General features: G+C 39.1%; 1 protein-coding gene across 2 annotated transcripts in view; it reads left to right on the plus strand.

Moving 5' to 3' along the window:
- The window catches only part of ARMC3 (armadillo repeat containing 3), a 92,053-nt gene extending 78,179 nt beyond the window's left edge, over positions 1-13,874 (plus strand). For both annotated transcript variants that reach the window (XM_060095450.1, XM_060095451.1), the window contains exons 16-18: positions 7,498-7,698; positions 9,525-9,687; positions 13,665-13,874. In XM_060095450.1, coding sequence (XP_059951433.1) covers positions 7,498-7,698; positions 9,525-9,687; positions 13,665-13,874 — 574 coding nt within the window. The remainder of the gene's footprint in view (positions 1-7,497; positions 7,699-9,524; positions 9,688-13,664) is intronic.
- Positions 13,875-21,986: the final 8,112 nt, after the last annotated feature.

Genomic DNA, 21,986 nt, shown 5'->3' on the forward strand with positions numbered 1-21,986 from the left:
CTGCCTACACTAGCCTAGTCCCATTTTGGGGCTTTCAAATATATAGCAAGATTTATTATAGCAAAAGATACAATGCAAGATCAGCAGGCAAAAGATACACATAAGCAAAGGCTGAAAGAAGTCACACACAGACTTCCTAGTCCTCCCTGTCTCTCTGCTAGCACAGCATAGGATGCTTCTCATAAGAGATTGCTCCACCCAAGAAAGCCCACCTGAGTCATGGGATCCAGACTTCATAAAGGTGTAAATTCCAATTACCTATAGGGAAACACCAATTTGAATGACAGTAGATTTCTCTCAGACCAGAAGGAAATGGCACACCATTTTTCAAGTGCTAAAAGAATCAACCATGTGTTCTCTATCTGATGAATCTATCCTTCAGCAATAAAGAGGGAGAAATAAAGACATTCCCAGATGAGGGAAAACAATTTATTGCTAGCTGGCCTACCCTTACAGATTGGCTAGCTTAAGGAAGTTCTTCCAATGAAAAGAAAATAATGAAAGAATCTAGAAGGATCAGGAAGAAAGAAGGAAGAGATGAAATATGGGTATATACAATAGACTATTTCCTCATGAGCTTTATACATCATATTTGATGATTGAAACAAAAATTATAAAAACATCTGATACTCAAGACGATGGTATTTAAAAGTGGAGGCAGTAAAGAGACCTCCATGGGTGTGAGGTTTCCATATTTCCCTCAAAGTCGTGAAACGTGGATACCAGCAGACTGTGATAAGCAATATATGTATATTATAATACCTAGAGTAACCACTACAAACTAATACAAAGAGCTACACTCAAAAGCAATGTAAATAAATCCAGATGGATAAATAAAAAATGTTCAAGTAACCCACAGGAAGGCAAGAAAAGAAAAAGGAAAAGAGCCAATCAAAAGGCAGAGATTGGCAGAGTGGATTAAAAAGTTATGATTCAACTACATGCTGTTTAAAGAAACTCAAATGTATCAATATAGGTGGGTTGAAAATGAAAGGATGGAAGAAGATACCATGGAAACATTAATTTTTAAAAAAACAGGAATGGCTTTTTAAATATGTATTAAGGTAGACTTCAGAGCAAAGAAAAATTCTAGAGACAAAGAGGGACATTACATATGATAAAATGAATCTATCTATGAAGAAGACATAATGATCCAATGTATATGCACCAAACAACAGAGCCTCAAAATACATGAGGCAAAAACTGATAGAGCAGAAAGGAGAAATAGAAAAATCCAAAATTATAGTTGAGGACTTCAACATGCCCCTCTGAGCAACTGATAGAACTACTTGACCTAAAATCAGCAAGGATATAAACGAGTTGACAACACCAGAAATAAATAGGATTTAATTGACATATTATGGAACATTCCATCACCAGCAACAGAATACACATTTTTTCAGCTGCATTTGGAACATTTACAATACCCTGGGTCATAAAACAAGCTTCAGCAAATTTAAAATAATTGAAATCATACAGATTATGTTCTCTGACCATAATAGAATCAAACTAGAAATTAATGACAGAAAGACAAGAAGAAAATCTTTAAGCAAATGGAAATTGAATGATACACTTCTAAATAATCTCTGGGACAAAAGGAAGCCTCAAAGGACTTAAAATATACAAAGAACTGAATGAAAATGAAAATACAACTTTCAAAATTTGTGGGATGCAGCCAAAGCAATGTTGAGAGGGAGATTTATTTTACTAAAATGTATTAGATAGAGAGGTCATAAATCAATAATCTAACCTCAAGAATCTAGAAAAATAAACCTAATACAATTAAAAGGAAGAAAATAATAAAAACAGAAATCAATGAAATTTAAAACAAAAACAGCAGAGAAAGTCAATGAAATCAAAAGCTGGTTCTTTAAAAATGTCAATAACTATGTCAACAGTACTATGAGAACTTTAATTCAGCACCTTAGATGAAATGGACCAATTCATCAAAAACTGCAAACTATCCAAACTCACCAAAGATGGAACAGATGCCAAAATCATCATTTAACTATTAAAGAAGTTGATTTCATAAAACCCTTCCAAAAGAGAAATCTCCTGACCCAGATGATTTCATTAGTGAGTTCTGCCAAATATTTCAAGAATTAACACCAACTCTAAACAATCTTTTCCAGAAAATAGAAAAGAGAATGTTTCCCAACTCATGTTATGATACCAGTATTATCCTAATGTCAATACCAGACAAGGACATTATAAGAAAAGAAAATTACAGCTCAAAATCCATCATGAACATAGATGAAAATAAAACCTTTCTGAAATATTAGCACATCAAAGCAATATATAAAGAGAATAAATAATTCATCTCAGAGGAGTTTATCCCAGGAATGCAAGGCTGGTTCAATATTTGAAAATAAATCAATGTAATCCATATTAACAGTATAAAGAAGAAAAAGCACATAATCATATTAATTGATGCAGAAAATCAGTTGACAAAACTCAGCATCTATTCATGATAAAAAATAAAATTGTCAGCAAAATAGGAATATAAGGGAACTTCCTCAACCTGATAAAAGTCATCCACAAAAATTACACCATACTTGGGCTTCCCTAGTGGCGCAGTGGTTGAGAGTCCGCCTGCCGGTGCAGGGGACACAGGTTCGTGCCCCGGTCTGGGAAGATCCCACATGCCGTGGAGCGGCTGGGCCCGTGAGCCATGGCCACTGAGCCTGCACATCCGGAGCCTGTGCTCTGCAATGGGAGAGGCCACAACAGTGAGAGGCCCATGTACCGCAAAAAAAAAAAAAAAAAAAAAAATTACACCATACTTAATGGTGACAGACTGGTTGCTTTCCTGCAAAGATCATGAACAGGACAAGTGAGGAGAGAAAAACTGTTCCTATTTGCAGACAACATGATTGTCTAAATAGAAAATCCTTAAGGAATCCACTTAAAAACAAAAAAACTCCTAGAACTAATAGGTGAGTTTAGCAACATGTCAGGATATAAGTTCAATACAGAAAAATCAATTATATTTTTATATACCAGCAATGAAAAACTGAAAACCAAAAACTTTTAATACCATTTTAATAGGGCTGAAAAATGAAATATGAAATTAAAGTGAAAGAGAAAATGCAACAAAACATGTATAGAACTTATATATTGAGAACTGTAAAACACAAAGGAAATCAAAGAATCACTAAATATGTGAAGAGATATACCGTGTTCATGTGTTGGAAAACTCAACATAGTGAAAATGTCAGTTTTCCCTGAGTTGACCTAGATTTGATACAATTCTATCAAAATTCCAGCAGCATTTTTGGTAGATAGAGATATGCTCATTCTAAAACTTTTATGGAAAGGTAAATAAATTATAATAGTGAAAAATCATTTTGAAAAAGAATAAAATTGAATCATTCTACCTGATTTTATGACTTACTGTAAAGCAACAGTAACCAAAATAGTTTGGTATTGATGAAGGGATAGACCGGGACATGAATGAACAGAATAGAGTCCAATAATAGATGACAGAAGCATGGTCAATGGATTTTTTAATTGAAAAGATTATGATATAATTGTAAATTCACACGCTATTGTAAGAAATAACATAGAGTGAGCCCATATACCCCTAACCTAGTTTCCCCCAGTGATAACATTTTCAAAACTATAGTACAATATCACAACCAGGATAATGATGAATACAATCCAATGATTTTATTCAGGTTCCCCCAGTTTTACTCCTACATGTGTGTGTTTTTGTGTGTATTAACTTCTATACAATTTTCTCACATGGGTAGGTTCATGTTAAGATAATCAATAGTTCTATCACCACAAGGATCATTCATGTCTAACTGCTCAGCACTATTTGTTGAAAAGTCTATACTTCTTCCACTGAATTGCTTTTGCACCTTTGTTAAAAATAGTTGAGCATATTTGTGTGGGTCTGGGTCTTCTGTTCTGTTACATTAATCTGTGTGTCTGTCCCTCCACCAGTATCATTCCATCTGGATTACTGTAGCTACACGGTAAGATTTGATATCAAGCAAAGTGATTCTTCCCACTTTATTCTTCTTTGTCAAGTTTGATTTAGCTATTCTAGCACCTGTGCCTTTCCATATAAATCTTAGAATAAGATATTCTATTCTACAAAAAAACTTTGCTTGGATTTTGATAGGAATTACATTAAACCTAGAGATCATTTGGGGAGAATTACATCTTTAATATGTTGCATCTCTAAATCTATGGACACAGGATGTCTCATCATGTATTTAGGCCTTCTTTGATTGCTTTTGACAGCACTTTTTAATATTCAGCACACAAATCCTGCACATGTTTTTTAGAAGTTTATACCTAAGGATTTAATTTTCTTGGCATAATTGTTAAGTGCTCCAAATTTTTTTTTGGTTTTTAACTTTGGTTTCCACCTGTTCATTGTAACTATATAGAAACATAATTGATTTTGTATGTTGTTCTTATATCTTCAGATCTTGATGAACTCAATTCTTAGTTCTGGGAGTTTTTTCAGTAGATTCCTTGGGATTTTCTACATAGGCAATCACGTCATCTGCTTTGTCTTTAGTTTTCAATAGTTTGATTTCAACGTGTCTGGAGTGGATTTCTTTGGGTGTACCTTATTGACATTCACTGAAATTCTTTTTCTTTTTAAAAAATTATTTATTTATTTATTTATTTATTTTTGGCTGTGAGGGGTCTTGGTTACTGCACGTTGGCTTTCTCTAGTTGCAGTGAGCAGGGGCTAGTCTTTGTTGCAGTGCGTGGGCTTCTCCTTGCGGTGGCTTCTGTTGTTGCAGAGCATGGGCTCTAGGCATGCGGGCTTCAGTAGTTGTGGCACACGGGCTCAGTAGTTGTGGCTCAAGGGCTCTAGAGTGCAGGCTCAGTAGTTGTGGTGCACGGGCTTAGTTGCTCCGTGGCATGTGGGATCTTCCCGGACTAGGGCTCGAATCTGTGTCCCCTGCATCAGGCAGATTCTTAACCACTGTGCCACCAGGGAAGTCTGTGAAATTCTAGACTATGTAGATTTATGTCTTTAACCAAATTGAGGAAACCATTTCAGCCCTAATTTATTCAATTTTTTTTTCTGTGCTTCATTCTTTCTCCTCTTCTTCTGAGTCTATGATGACACCAATATTAGCTCTTTTTTATTGCACCACAAGTCCCTGAGACTCTGCCAGTTGCTTTTTCAATCTTTTGTTGTCCAGATTGGATCATTTTTATTGATTTATCTTCAAGTTCATAGATTGTTTCTTCTGTTATCTCCATTCTGCTGTTAAACCTATTCAGGAAATTGTGTTTTTTAAGTTTTGGTTATTGTATTTTTCAGCTGCAAATTCTAGTTTTTTATCTTCTATTTCTTCCTAAGACTTTCTAACTCCCTAGTCATTTCAAGAGTGTTTGACCTACTTGTTTGAACAGTTTACAGCTGAGTTATCTCAGCACTGATATGTTTTGATTGTCTTTTCCCATACGAGGTGAGATTTTTCTGGTTCTTCATATGTTGAGTAATTATATAGATTGTGATATTATGTTATGAGTCCTTCAGTTCTTATTTATGGGTCTTACACTTATTCTAAGAAGAATGTTTCTTTTGTGTGTGTGTTTTAGCAGTCAACTGGCCCAGATGCTTTCAGTCTTCAAATTTCAACCAGTGTTTTGTGGGTTGTCATTCCACCATTAGTCCCATTTTCAAAGGCTTTGCGGTGCTATTTGGATCAGCCCTGCATGTGTGCAATAGTGTCCAGTATGGGACTTGGGCGGTAATTTATACCATAGTTCCATCTTCAAAATCTATGTATGTGCCGTTTAGGATCAGAACTATGCACACACAGCTTGGAAGTAAGCCTAGGAATATATAAACCATTTTATAGGGTTGCTTTCCTGAGCTCCTCCCTCTCCATGATCTCCCTTGTCTTTTTTGGTTCCTTGGAGCTTCCCTTTTGGTCCTCAAGCCAAAAAAACCTTTATCTACCCTGTGCTGCTACACTCTTGCCATGACTGCATCCATGTCCACAGCCAAACAGCAGGAGGACTGAGCAAGTATAAGGCAGTTTTAGACTCTTAGGGACCTTAATGTCACCGCTGCCACCACCGTCACAAGCTTCCTTAGAAGATGGGGTACAAGATAATGGATAAAAATAAGAAAAAAAATTTTAAAAAGGGTTTTCCTCCATTGTCTCTCTTTCCTGTTTCTCAGTCAGGCTTCTCCTTGGGCTCCCTTTGTGCTGATGCCCACTTCCAGACTTGGGGCTATGTTTAGTTCAGCTTGGAGAATATTGGAGGAAAATTAAAATATAAGCTCACTGTCAGTTCTGAAGTCATTCAAATGTCAGTCTTCTCTGATCTTCCTGTTGTGAATTATTTTTCAGAGTTTTCAAATAGCTATTGCATGCACCCTGTCCAGGTTTTATGACTGTATTCAGTAGGAGACACAGGGTGAAGTGTGCTTACTCCCTGTTACCTGGAATGAGAACCCCTGTTACTGTTTTGTTCCACTCATGAGAGAATTAGTAAGATATTAATACTGGTTCAAAGATCATTTGAGAATATATGCATTTATATCCAATTTAATTAAGGAATGTTAGAAAAAGATTTTAACCTTTGGGAGTATCTTTTCCATGGAACAGAAATAATTTGCACCTCTACTAAACAAAAATCTGTATGTTAAGTAGTAACTTCTCTAAGTCTGGAACTTTTCATTAAGGTATCTTTTAGGGGCTTCCCTGGTGGCGCAGTGGTTGAGAGTCCGCCTGCCGATGCAGGGGACACGGGTTTGTGCCCCGGTCTGGGAGGATCCCACATGCCGCGGAGCGGCTGGCCCCGTGAGCCATGGCCGTTGAGTCTGCGCGTCCGGAGCCTGTGCTCCGCAACGGGAGAGGCCACAACAGTGAGAGGCCCACATACTGCAAAAAAAAAAAAAAAAAAAAAAAAAAAAAAAGAGTATCTTTTAATTAAACAGTATCTTTACTGTTTACTAAGTACATTCTATTTTCCCTAAGTACAGAACTAAATACATTTCCCTAGATAAACTTTGCATGAGTCTTTGCCCCTGCATGACATGGAAATTCCATGCCATCCTTATTTTGTTTTTGTCTTTTTCCATGTTTTGGATAATTGTTCTTAAAAGTGGGATCCAAGTTGTTCTTGCAGAAGGTCTCAACTGAAGCAAGAGATGATATAAGACTGGCATAGACTCTCTGAGGAGGCAACCTATTTTTTCCCAATTCCATAAATATTTATTACATACCGACAATGTACCAAATATCTTGATAAGCAATGGTACAGAAAAGCAATGATTTTCATAATATATATCAGTCATGTAGTAATCTCTTGAAAAATAATTTCTCCGGCAAAATATAGAGACTATAAAACTCTATCATTGTCATGGAAAATTTGAAAACTCTGTATGGTATTGTTGTTGAGGTATATATAAAATACTGTATTCCTGCGATGCTCTTCAGATCAACACAGAGCACAGTTAGTGCTTATTCGCTCTGTGATTTTGATTGCTATTGTTTACTCTCTAAGGAAAGGCAGAGGAAAAACAGAAGAGGAAGACGTGGAGGAGGAGGAAGAGCTTGCAGTAGCGCCAGAACCGGCTGGAGAAGGAAGCCCTGATAAAGAATGGCTCCCTCCCTCCGATCCTGACTTCCGTGTGTATGTGTATGAAGTGACCAGATCCATACTTCCCATCCCCAGGATCAAGGAACAGGTGGAGGTTCTGGCAAAGTAAGTGTCTATATATACATACACATTTTCAATGTCTGAAAAATGTTTTTGATGTTACTGATTTGCACTTTTTAGCCAATTTTCAAACAACTACACCATAATAAAACCGAACTTGTATAGCACCCTGCCTCTGACTCTGAAGCAGAAACACAATGAATTGGAAATAAATCCTCCATTTCTATTTTAGATCATATTTCTGCCAAGAATCAGAGCTAGGAGCTGGAAATTACTTCAAGAAAAATGCCTAGGTCATATTCTCCAGCTAAACCAGGAAAAGCATCTTTCAGGGTGATCCTAAAGAAGTTATGAATGAAGGAATCCTATTTTGAATTATTTGTAAACTCACAAGTTGTTTTCTAATACAAATAGCCATCCCTTATTTTTATGTTATATGTCTGATATTTTGTGTTTCACGTTGCTCCAAACTGGGATTGTGGGTATTCTAAGAGATGGTTCGGCATGCTGTATAAGCCAGTGAGGTCGCCTCCTAAATGAGAGCATTTAATCTGATTCCGCTAAGAGAAGGCTGAGAACCTGACTTTATGACTGACAGGAAATCTCTAGAAATGGAGGCTCGCCTTCGTGACTGACACCAGACAGTCGTGAGCTCCTGGCTTCTGCAACAGCTGCAATCTCCGTGGGGGCTTGTACCTTCTCCAAATAGAAGTGAATTGCAGGCACCAAACCTGGATGTGACAACTGCAAGAAACACAGCCGCCAGATCACTGACTTCTTGTCAGGCGACTCTGGAAGGGAGCGTTTTTGGCTACCGAAGTTTTCCTTGGTGTCCTTCAGAAATGATGACTCAAGCAGAACTCTGACTTAGCTCACTTCAACACTTGTCAAATTTCCTCATGCTTTGTTCCTATCAGAAATAGTTTTCATCATTCCCAAATAATTGTTTTTTTAACCTGAACCCACACCAAGAGAGCGATACAGAGATGTGTCCCCATGCCTTTGGCTCATAGAGGCTGTTACAGGACACCTGGCTGGCACTGAGGGTCAGTTTTCTGCCTAATCCTTTCTCTTGGTTTTCACCATTGTTCTTCTTCACTTGGTTCCACGTACAGCAAGAGGAAATTCTTTCTTTACAATGGGCAATCCTGCCTTTACTCCATGATGTAGCAGCCTCAGTTGACAGAGGATTTTTGCAGGTGTGCTTACTGACATCTTTAGTGAGAGCCTAAGCTTAGGAGAAACTCACAGGCAAAGTACACCCCCGCACCTCACCTCCTCGCCTAACTGTTAGTAATTTTTCCCTTTTTGCCTCTTCCTCTCTCCTCTAACCTCAGTGTTACGTAAATGCCATGTCTTTCTCTAAATTAAAAAAAAAATGATAAAATTTAAAAGAAAAAGATGATAAAACTTGAAAAGATTTGTGAACCTCAGGGTTCACAATGGTCCTGTATGTTTGTCTTTGTCTCTGAGTTTAAATTCCTTAAAAGACGGACCACATGTCAGGACAATGCCTTGGATTTCAGATTCAAACATTTGAAAATACTTTCCAAGAGTAAGATAACATTTAAAAACTGTGTTGATACAAATGTAGTGTGATATTGATTTGTATCTTGCTATAAATATTGGGAAAATTAGCATTCATTTCTTTCTTCCTGCTGAATGAAATGTTAGAATTTCAGTTTATGTAAGATAGTTTAAATATAGTAAACATAATGTTAACTTATAGTAAATACATTTTTTAAAGTAAAGCAAACAAAAATCAGAGGGAAAGTATCTTTTACAAGTATAATTACAGAGATATTTATACTCAAAGCATCCAAAGTGAGATATTAAACTTGATTGATTCAATCTCACTGTAATTGACACAGGTACGTGGCAGAAAAAATGGGCGGTAAAATTCCAAAAGAAAAACTACATGATTTCAGCTGGGAACTTCATATAAGTGAACTAAAGTTTCAACTTAAATCCAATGTTGTACCAATTGGACTGATCAAAAAAGGAATCTTCTACCATCGAGCTTTGCTTTTCAAGGTATTTAAGATGTTTTGCTCATTTCCCACTAGGTAAAAATGTTTTGTCTTTATCATTGTGGAGTGAGCCAGTTGTTAACAATTAACTGGATGATATTAATCCTGTCATTTAGATGTACTTATATTTGGCATATATATGTATGTGTATATACATACACACACGTATATTCACCAGACTATTGGAAACATATTCATTCAACATTTATCACACACCTACTCTAGGCCAGGGCCTCTTCCAAGGTCTGGGAATATATGGATACTAAAGTGACAGTCTCGGGACTTCCCTGGTGGCGCAGTGGTTAAGAATCTGCCTGCCAATGCAGAGGACACGGGTTCGAGCCCTGGTCTGGGAAGATCCCACATGCCCCAGAGCAAATAAGCCTGTGTGCCACAACTACCGAGCCTGCGCTCTAGAGCCCGCGAGCCACAACTACTGAGCCCAAGTGCCACAACTATTGAAGCCCACGCACCACAACTACTGAAGCCCATGCACCCAGAGCCTGTGCTCCGCAACAAGAGAAGCCACCGCAGTGAGAAGCCTGCGCACCACTATGAAGACCCAAGGCAGCCAAAAATAAATTAATTAATATAAAAACATTTTTTAAAAAATAAATAAATAAAGTGACAGTCTCTGCATTCAAGGGGGACTTAAGCCAGACTTGCAGGTTCTCAGGTGACGTCAGGGAAAGTTTCAAGGGAGGAAGTGATATGTGGCCTCAGAATTAGAGGCTACATAGGATTTCAGCAGGTAAAGAAGGAAGACAAGGGTGTTCTAAACAATACAAATATTTTATTTAAAATAACAGGTATGAGAGTCAGTGGTCCATTTGAGGGATGTAGAGTAGTTGGTCTGGATCCAGAAAAGTGGGGAGGGGTTGGATAAGGCTAAAGCACCAGACAGTAAAGCACCATGTGAGTTTGTACTTGATCTTAAAATCTGTGAGTAACCACTAAAAGTTAAGGGGAAAGTGATTTTGAAAGACCACTCAGGCAACAGAATGGGGAATGAACTAGAACAGGGGAAAGACTGGAGACGGGAAGACCGACTGGAAGGTCACTGGAGCCCGATACTAAAGCCATGGTGGAGGCTGTGAACGAGAGGTGAGTTTGGCAGGAGATGTAAGAGATAAAACTGAAAGGAGTTGTTGACTGCCTAGCGGTGGTGTGAGAAACGGCATGAGAAGAAGAAAATGATTTCCAGGATTTGGGCAGGGTAACTGGAAATGATGGCATCATTCACAGAGATGTGGACACTGGGTCAGGATCAGGTTTAAGGGAGGGGGTGATCTTTTTTTTTTCCTCCATTGTATCCAGTGTCTGGAGTATAACAGGAGCTGAGGAAATTGTTTCAGAGCCATAGACTTAAATGTATAAACTTCCTAACCTCTCCTGAACACCTATAAACCTCATTGCATCTTACCTCCAGTTCCAAGCCAATTCTGTTTATAATCCAAATGCCAGTCTTTCCTATTTCCTTGGATTTCTTGCTCTATCAATTCTTCTCTCCCATCTTAAATCTCTTTCTCTCTACTAGATGTTTTACCTTTAAAATCTAAACTTAAGTCCAAAACATTTAAAGAGAAAACATAAATCTTTTCTCATTATATCTACAACTACTCCTATAAGCGCCTATCACCATGACCACCATCATTTTGAGCTTATGTGCCAGGCACTTAATAAACGTAATTGTGAAGAGTCTCAAATATGCCAAACGTTGAAATTACTACCTTTGTTTTAAAGATAAGAAAATTGATACTTAGAGAAGGAATTTACCCAAGGACAACCAGAGATACAGCTGGAATTTGAACCCATGCCTATCTGAGCCAAAACCTACCATACTGCTTCTATCTGAAGATAATTCTCATTCCCGGTCTAAATTCTGAGTCATCTCAACTCCTAGTCACTCCTTGACCTCAGTTTCATCCCCAACTCCCTGCAGTCTGGCCCTTGTTCCCTCCCAAGAAGGATCACAGTGATCTGTTTTCTGTCTTGCTTGATACGTGAAAGAATTTGTCACTGATCCTTCTCTTTTTTTAACACCACTTCCTTTAGTAACTTCTGTCCTCTCTTGCCACTTCATCTCTGTCTCCTTTGGAGACCTCTTTTCCTCCACCCTTGTCTTAAATGTTGGGGTCCTGACCCAGAACTCAAGGTTCTGTCCCAGGCTCTTCTCTTTTCTCCCTTTACGTACTTTGTTTGGTGACGGCATCCTCCTACATCACCTTAAATACGACTTACATGCCTCAGGTTTCTAGATCATTTCCTCTGTCCCACAAGCCGCTCCTGATTCCAGGTCTATCTGTCTGTTTACCCTGTAGCTAGCTGCCCTTGTGTGTCTTGTAGGCACTGTGTTAGTCTTCTCAGGCCACTATAACCAAGTACCACACATGGGGTGGCTTAAACAATAACAGTTATTGCTCACAGTTCTGGAGGCTGAGAAGTCCAAGATCAAGGTGCCAGGAGATTCAGTGTCTGGTGAGGGCCCACTTCTTGGTCGGCAGTTGCCGCTTTCGTACCGTATCCTTGTATTTCAGAGTAGGGGGAGGGCCCTTCCTCCTCTAATAAGGGCACAATTCCCATCATGGGGGCTTCACCCTCATGACTGCCTCTTAAGGGACCCACCTTCAGAAAGAAAACAGGAATCTCAAGGGGAAACATTTCAGTTCATAACGTTACAGCAGACTGAATTCATTACCCTCACACCTCACCTGAGTCATGCAGTTAATCATCCAGGTCTTGCCTACCACTGAATCTTGAACACCAACACTCACCGGTAGAACGTGTTATCCTTCCATTCCTCCCAAAGCGTTCACTCCCCCTACATATACTCTTCATCTTCCCGTTTTCTTCCAGCTCCTTTTCTCCGTGGAAGCCTAGATAAACTGTCCACAGACCGTGTAACCTGCTCACTGACTTCCCTCGTCTGCGGGCCCCAGTCCCTCCGCCCCTCCGCCCTGCCTGCCCACACTGGGCCAATCCGACTGCATGCCCGTCCCACAGTGACTCTCGGGCTGCAGAACGCGACGGTGGGATGTGCCACAGCCAATTCAGGGTCCAAGGTGGTGGATGCACGTGCTGCCTGGCCGTCTTTTCCAGCTCCTGGCCACGGGCTTTTTCTGTTTTCCTCAGCAGCTGTGCCCCACATCTGCCTTCTTCCCTAAGCCTTGTTTCCTACTTCACAAAGAAAATAGATACTTCCAGATTCAACTCAGCTGAGGTTAAGAACTCAGACTCTGGGCACTCCCTGGCGGTCCAGTGGCTAGGACTTGGCATGTTCACTGCTGGAGCCCTGGGTTCAATCCCTGGTCTGGGAACTGAGGTCCCATAAGCCAGCTCTCTTATCCACTAATGACGTGGCTAGGAAGTTTCCAGATTATTTAAAAAGTGCTTTTAAAATCAGGACAAATTGAAGAGACAGCTTCCGAGGAACATATGCAACCCCTGAGGACAGGGCATCAGGCGGCCCAAGAAGGCCCAACCGCTCACAGTTCTGCCCCTCCGGCTCCAAAACACCTGTCTACACCACACAGAACCAATGGGCTAGAAACAGGTCCCCGCCACTCCAGTCCTGCCATTCCATCCCACTGCGTATCACACCCAAGGAGCAGCCCAGGAGCGTGGAAAGATTGATAGATGCACTAGAGCTGAAAGCCCGTGGAACAGCTTTTCTCCAATTACGTTATCAATCTTGTGCTGATACGATGCAGCGCAACTGCCTGAAAAATGTCCCTTCCCAGCAGGACCTACACAGAGATTTTGAGTCCACAGAATCTTGAGCAACAGGGGAACTTATCACATTTTACCAACTCCTATCACAACACTCCACCTTTTTTCCAGCCTCCTTTCTAAGCACTTCGTTGTTGTTGTTCTGCAAGAGTGTATATTTCACCTTGGACCAAGGTGGGTCTTTCAACCAAGGCTTTTTCTCCGCCCCTTCCCCTCCTCACTCTTGGTTGATCTCGTGTTTTCTCCCCACAGGCTCTGGCTGACAGAATTGGCATCGGCTGCTCTCTGGTTCGCGGGGAGTATGGCAGAGCCTGGAATGAAGTCAAGCTGATGAATGAATCCCAAAAGGGGGTGACTGGGGCTCTCCCTCCCCTGGAAACATACATAGTTGACCTCATGTTCCATCCAGGGGCACTGATAAAGTTAAGAAGCCGAGAGGCAGATCTTTACAGATTTCTCTAAACTTCCAAATGAACACAAAAGGTGTTCAAACAAGAAATTCATTATATACGCTTTCTGTGAAGTTCACCGGTAGATTTTATCAATATTTCTTTAAATAAAAATATTAGAAATGCTCTCCCTGTGTAGAAATGAGGTCACTAGGATTGGACTTGGTCGTGCTTCTGAGTTCAGGCTTTTGGCAAGTATTCAGTCTGATGAGATCAGATTACACTTGTGTAAAGCTTATTATTCTCGAAATTAATCCAGCCCGCTGTTTCCTAAGGAGCATCTCTGCCCTTTGGGGATCATGTGTAGAAGCACCCAGCTACTGTTCCCAGGACGGTGCCCTATGACTGTCATTCTTCATGTTCCAGATGCTCCAGGAAGACTTGGTTAAATCAAGTCCATGTTTTTTTGTGCCTTCAGTCGCCTTGTCTCACTCCCATAAAGTAAGATTATTGATATTTTGAATATTTGTAGATCTATTTTAGTATCACAAATTCCTTTCTAAAATTTTTTGTTCATATTTTCCCAAATTTATCATTAAGAACACTGTTTAGTATACTTCACTGAACTAAAAATATTTCTAAAAACTATTTCCATACACTGCACTTGTCTATATTGACTTGGAAACATACCTTCAGTTAAAAACAATTCTGATATGCTTTTTGCACATTTGAATGCTGGGTCACAAAACTGTGACTTCAAATTTACATGACTTAAAAGTTCTTTTCTGGAAAATTTTGAAATGTAAGTATAAAGTAAATCTTTGCTGAGGAATTGTGTTTTCAATATTGAGCACAAAATGGGGAGCAAGCACCCATTTCAAATGGCAAGAGAAAATGAATCTCATGAAGTATACATTTTCTTAGCCAGGGTTTAAGTCTAAAGTTGACCCGTCTAATCATTTTGCTAGAAGGTTTTCAAAAGTGAGTTTGATTTTAGAAATTAAAGTGAAGATTATTCTGTATGAACCAATGTGTAATTTCAAAGAATGTGTAATTCTTTATTTCAAAATAAGGTTCCTTACATCAAATGGTGTGGTAATTATATTTATCACCCAGTTTCATGAAGAGAGCACAGATTATAGGATACATATCTGTCTAAGCATTTCCAAGTCTCTCTTGATCCAGAAAGCATTCAAAGTGGATTAAAAAGATACATAAGATGTAACAAGATAAAAATAAATGAAAAACAGGCATAAGTGTAGGAAAGAAAGTTTGACAAGGCCAGGAATAAGCTTAGAATTCAAAACGCAGTCCATGAAAATCCTGCGTATTTGTTAGAGGTAAGTGAAAATTTGACTCAAAACTTTCTAGCAGCCAGTGCAGAGGGGAATGCTATCAGTTACATGATTGGTAATAGGGTCCACTAGATAAAAGCACAAAACAGCTTCCCAAGAGGAACAAAGACCAGGGGAATTCTTCTTTGGGAGCTTCATACAGATGACAAATGCAATATAGAAAATAACATCTTTGAAAAACAACCTCCTGGCAAGTTCTGGAAATAGTTTTCATAGGCCAATGGCCAAAACATCAAAATGGAATGAGGGAAAAGTTCCATGCAGAGCCACTAAGATGTTGTTCAGGTAGACACCACATTTTTCAGTCTGGTGCAGACCAAAGAGACATTTTTTTTTCATCTTAGAGATGATTTTTTGTATAGTGTCTCTCTCGCTTAGGTTCTAGGTAATAATTGCCCTCCACTTTTAGTAAATACACATCAGATTGCACATGTATTATTTCCTTGTCAAAGAAGCAGCATTGTCAGTCATGGAAGATATTTTCTAGAAGCTCAAAATAATATGTCAAATCAAATGGATACTGACTTTTCCTTTTTATTGACATGAAGTTCTTTAAATAGTCACGTTTCTCAGCAAGATTTCTCCATACTATCCCTCTGCCAAAGGCAGTAATCTGGAGATACGAGATAGGGGGTTTCAGGAGACAGTACATTTTCCCTTAGAACCATTCCTAGAAAGGCTATAAACCAATTACTGGTGGTTTTTTTTTTTTTTAGCTCAGTTGAATAATAAGGGTAAGATAAACTGACAATATGAAAACTATATGGAACATATCACCAGTTTGGGTATATTTTTAGAGCAATACAATAGTATCAAATCACTTATCTAGAGTTTAGAATTTAAAAGTACTATTCTTAATTTAAAATTACCTTATTATTATATAGATCACTAGCAAAACCTTTGCTTAGGCGTATGCTTTTAAAACCAGAAACATCATTATTTTAATAATAAAAGTAGACTTGACTTTAAAGGACAACTATCGAGTGTTAGGCATGAATATATTAATACAGTGAATTCAAGTAAGACCCTCGTGGAACTCACACAGTGCAAAAGACCTGTAGGATATGCCAATAAGCCACAAATCACAATTTGAAAAATAGAAAGCATTGTTGGAAAAGGTAAAGAAATTTTATTGTGGTGATTTTACTTATAAATTTAATAAGCTTTTATTATTGACAAGCAATAGAATAATAGTGGCAAAAAGCCCAGATTTGTGAGTCAGAGCTGAGATTAAGTTCTGCATCTACCTTTTTCTAGTTATGTGATGTTGAGAAAATTACTCAACCTCTCTGGCCCTCAATTTACTCATGTGGAAAATGGAGATAAATGATAACAAATAGTTACATGTTGTTTACTATGTGTCAGAGGCTATATTCTACACCTTCGTTTAATCCTTCCAGTAACCCTATGATGTATAGGTGATATTACCCATGTTTAGCAAGTGAGGCACAGAGAAGTTAAGTAACTTACCCCTAAGTCACTAAGCTAGTAATTGGCAAATCCTTAAATTTAAACCTAGTTTTTCTGTAGAGGTGATGCTCCTAATCTATATGCCTAATAAAGTTGCTGCAAGGATGAAGTAAGACCATGCATGTAAATGACAGGTGTGGGTGTACATGGAGGGGTGGGGTTGTACATGCCTATATGTGAGTACGTGTGCGCGTTTATAGCTTTCTTTTCTTTTCTCACATGATGTTCTGTTCATACCTTGGCCTCTAGCATGTTTTGAGGGAATTATTTATTCTTCATGTCTCTGTCTCTTCTTTTAGATCAGAGGTTAGCAAATATTTTCCTTAAAGAGTCAGATAGTAGGGACTTCCTTGGTGGTCCAGACTCCATGCTCCTAATGCAGGGGGCCTGGATTCAATCCCTGGTCAGGGAACTAGATCCTGCATGCCACAACTAAGAGCCCACATGCCACAACTAAGACCTGGCGCAGCCAAATAAATAAATATATTTTTTAAAATATTCTAAAAAAAAGAGTCAGATAGTAAATATTTTAGGCTTTGCAAGCCATACAGTCTCTACTGCGACCACTCAACTCTGCTATTGCAGTACAGAAGCAGCAGTAGATGCTTCTAGACAATAAACTTTAATAAAACAGGTGTGGGCCAGATTTGGCTCACGGGCCAGCTTGCCAACCCTTGCTTTAGATGATGAGCACTTTGAGGGTGTGGACATGGAGAGGGCTGTACTTAGCCTAGTCCCTGGGCACCTTGACTAAGCGTCGAAGGGAGACTCTCACAAGGGCATTTTGTCTTCCTTGGTTTCTCTGGGTTCTAAGATCGATCTACTTGATATTAATCCGATGGATGCCAAAGCAGATGCATTATTTTTCAGTAAGGATGAGGGAAAATTTGACCTCTCTAAAAAAGAAAATTTTCCTATCTTCTGAAGCGTGAAGGGTCTGAGATTTCACCCCAGTCGCAAGCTAACTGCCACTGTTTCATGGTTGCTGGCATAAGACACAAGATACCTGGGTCAGAGACAAAGGACTTTACTCCTCACTGCACAGCAAGCAGCATGAGACAGCATATTGTGTCAGGTACCCTTGCTCCCAAGTCTCATGGGGGCCATGTGGACAGACCCAGATGGATGCCTGCAAGCATGGCGGGCTGTGCTCCAGGAGAGGAACACGGAGCTCAGAGAACCTAGCTTTTACAATACATAGGCAGGAAGCATCTGCCCTTTTCACTATATCTTCCTGGGCTATTCACTAACATTCTTGAAGAGACAGTCTAGAGCAAAGGGCAGTCAGGAAGCCTTTGTTTGTAAGACATGCACAAAAGAAGGAGATCCATGGAGAATTATCTCCCAATAGCTTCATCAATTCTTACAGTATATGAGGCTTCATGGAATTTCTCATCTATAAAATAGAGATGATTGATATATTTTGACACAAAATTTATAAAATGTTAAAAATATATATGTAATTAATTATAATTATATAAGAAAGGTGACAGAAGATCAACTCAGTGATTCATGAGGCCAATTTTCGTTCGCTGGCAGCTCCGAAGGAGCATTAGTGAGAAAGTACGGTAGTTATCCTCAATAGCATCCTACTAATATTTGGTCTACAAGTTCAAATCCAAATTCAGATTAAGCCTCACCTTTTTCCCTGAGCTTCCTCAATATGCTTTTTGCTCTTCTGGTGACCTTCCATGACACTGACGTTGGCACTCATCTCAACATTTTCCCACATGCTTACTGCCTGGCACTGCCCCTTTCCTCATGTAGTAATGCAGACCATGCATGGTCCTTGGGGTCAGAGAGACTTGGGTGTGAGAATCCTGCTTCTGCTATTCTTACTGGTGAGATGTTGAGAAAATAGCTTGGTGTCCTTGTCTCTAAAATGGGCATGTAGCTATAATAATGACCTCATAAAGCTGCTCTGAGGAACAAATAAGATAGTGGTTGTACACGCTCAGTACAGTGCTAAAATAGTAAGCATCTGACAACTTTAGCAATTATGCTTTGATCTCTCCCAGTGAGACGGAAAGCTATTTCAGGTCTGGCATCCACCTTACAGGCAGAGTGACCAGCACAGGGAAAGCCTGAACAATATCTGTTGACTGTCTTTGTGCCATAAACGAACTGACCTTAAAGACTACAATGGGATTCTCAATTTCATGTGGATCCTTTTGAAAGTAGTTGTGTGGTAAAGAAAATCATTCCCATGTCTGACTTCCTTTTGCCTTTCAGTGTAGAGGGTACAATGATGGCACAGCTACCTTTGAACTTGCTCTACAGGAAGTGAAAACACAGAAATGCTCAATGTCTTTGAAGCTCATAGTCGAAATCATTCCCCATTTTGCTTCTCTTTTCTTTTGATTCCATAGTCTTTACTTTGAGAAGAACTTTGAAAAACCCAGATGAATCCATTTATATCTGTACTATCAAGTCATTTATCTGCTAAATCATGATCCTGCATACACAATTTTCTAATTGTGAAGTCATGCCCCCATCACCAACACCTTGCCTACGCCCAGGGTGTGACCTGTGTGTGGCCGCTTCATTGGGAAAGGACACAGTATTACTTCCATGGTTTGATGATTTCTTATTGCTGCTTGGTCAAGCTTGTCTGTGATTTTGAAAGACTCATCTTGTATATTTACCTTTGAAGGTACTATCAGTTCGTATGGTTAAGACTACTTAGGTTCTTTTTAACTTGCTAACCACGCATAAGGCTCTCCATTGGCTCAGACCTTTCCACCAAGCAGAACCCGCACGTGGGGCAGGCCCTTGATTTACAAGCCCCCAGTAACAAGCATCTGCTTTAGGAATATATTTCAGTCACAGGAGTCTGGGTCTGATCTCATCAGAATCAGCTAAGAGCCATCCATTCCCTTTTCTAACTCGCAGGTATCAGCTCTCAAACCCTCCAGACAGTCCCACTCTGATTATCTTGAGAAAGTCCCAGTTTGTTTTACACAAGAACAGCTGGCACACAAATGGAATCAAGCACTTTAAAGTAGTCATTAATCATACTGATGAGAACAGCTGAAACAAACATTGTTCTCTCAGTACTTACATATCTGACATACAAATCGAGTGATAGCCCAATTAGTTTATTTATAGGTTCCTTTCTTTGAAAAGTCTGAGTTAGTGCCTTTCTTTTCTTGCCATAGTCTTTACTTTTAGAAAAACTTTGAAAACACAGATGAATGTATTTGTATCCCTATTATCAAGTCATGTATCTGCCAAATCATTGATAGTCATTATCCTGCATACAGAATTGTCTAGCTGTGTGATTTCATTTATTTGGCTTTCTAGAAAAAAAATTTTAATATCTTTTTATTAATACAAATCAAAGAGGTACAGAGAGAAAGACAGATAAATACGCTGGTCCCTTAGACTCAGAGAATAGAAAGCTTGGCTTGTATCCTTTGTATGCAATTATTTACTTCTTTGAGAATTAGGATGAAAAGGAAAAAATGAACTGCTGCATGGGATGGGGAGATTTTCCTTGTGCAGTTTTTATTTTCCCTAGCTAATAGGAGAATAAAAAAATAAATAAAAAGGAAGATAAGAATTGCTAGAAATGGACTTTAGTCCCCCACTCAGAAGTAATAATATTATTACTTTAAGGAATGGCACAAAATTTCACAACAGGAAAACCATCTCCAGGCCCAGGATCCATGATTGCTGCATAAACATTATTGGTGAGTTAAAAACATTTACAGGATAACTCAAATGCTCCCTTCTGATGCATGTTCTTTATGAAATGAGTGCCCTGAGACTCAGGATTGCTGAGTCTAACACTGCTACACTGTCACATTCAGAGGATATGTTCCCAAATATGAAATCTCACAGAAAGGAAATGAAGAAATGAGGAAGGTCATGGAAAATCTCTTAATACAGACCATCTGCTTCCTTTTAGGCTTAGTTTCAGGCTCACCATTGAGATACTGGCACAGTCCCGAAGGCCTGGGCTGGGCAGGGGGATGGCGTCTGTCTGGGAACCTAGTCCAGAGCCTTAATGTAAGTCACTCCAGGAGAGAAGCCAAATCTCGCTTCAGCCTGTCACTGGCTGAACTTCAGAGCCCTTGGAGTCAGAGGTCTTGAAAAGTGGCTCGTCCAAGGACATGTCCTGTTATCATTTTTCATGTACAGTTGGCATCGCTGTCAAAGACACCATGTAGGAAGGATGCAAAAGCACACAGAGTTCAACTATGAACCAGAAACTTCCACAGATAAGGTCAGAGTCAATCTTTGGTGAGTACTCCAAAGTGTTCCTTCAGCTCACATTTTCACATTCATGGTTAAGTGTGGTTATTAAGACCTTAATCCAAGCAGAGATTTGCAAATAACTGTTCTTCAAAATTAAAAAAAAATTGGAACCAAACTCTTGTTTTAATGTGTGTTCATGTCTATAAAAAGCCAATTAAAAACTACATGAAATAAACTGTCTAGGATTTGAGACCCATGTTGTATTGAACGTCTTGGTTGCGAATGCCTTCAGCTTTAGAAAGTTTTCTTATTTCACCTTCATTGTTTGCTGATGGCAGGGCTGAGAACACACAACTCCAAAATATGGCAACTTGGAAAACTGAATATTTTTTGCTGAAGGAATTTGAGAAATGGCAGGTGCAGGCGGGTCTCCCTGAACTGAGTCGAGAGACCCCCATGTGAGAGGCAACCTCCTTATACCAGGAGGAAAGGAACGTCCTTATCTCCGAAGACCAAGGGGCTCTGAGGGGCATCTGAACAAACAGGCCTTGCTAACTTTTCCTCAATTTACTACAATTAACACATATCCTTTTGCCCCATCACATTTTTTTCCACAACTTTCCACTCTTCATCAAACCTAGTATAAAAACCCTCAGGTTTTACCTGCCTTGGGATATTCATTTCCTTACGAAGGCTCCTGTGTCACGTAAATCTCATTACAATAAATGTGTAGGAAAGATTAAAAACTAACTATGCCACAAGTTCCATACTTTAGGCCAGGGGTTGACAACATTTATCGCAAATTTGAGAAAACAGGTACCCAAATATTAATTGGGGAGCGTCTCTTAGACTTCCCAAGGCATTAAAAGCTGAAAAAAATTCCTTGCAATTTTTCAAATTTGTATTAACTGATCTTTCATGTTGTTAGAAAGGTCTTGTAGACTATGGACGATTGTTTGCTGGCTTAATTGAAAATCTCCCACTTTTTGTAAAATATCACTTACAGTAGTTTCCTCATAAGTTTCTTTAAAACATTCATAAGTAAAATAATAATTCATTTTATTATCTATCAAAAAATGGTTCTGTATATGTGTGTGTAAGAATCTAAGTCATTTCATAGCTGGCCAAAATTACAAGCACAGATTCTGTTAAAAATCTTT

Source organism: Mesoplodon densirostris, chromosome 4 (genome assembly GCF_025265405.1).
Source record: "Mesoplodon densirostris isolate mMesDen1 chromosome 4, mMesDen1 primary haplotype, whole genome shotgun sequence".
NCBI classification, from domain to species: domain Eukaryota; kingdom Metazoa; phylum Chordata; class Mammalia; order Artiodactyla; family Ziphiidae; genus Mesoplodon; species Mesoplodon densirostris.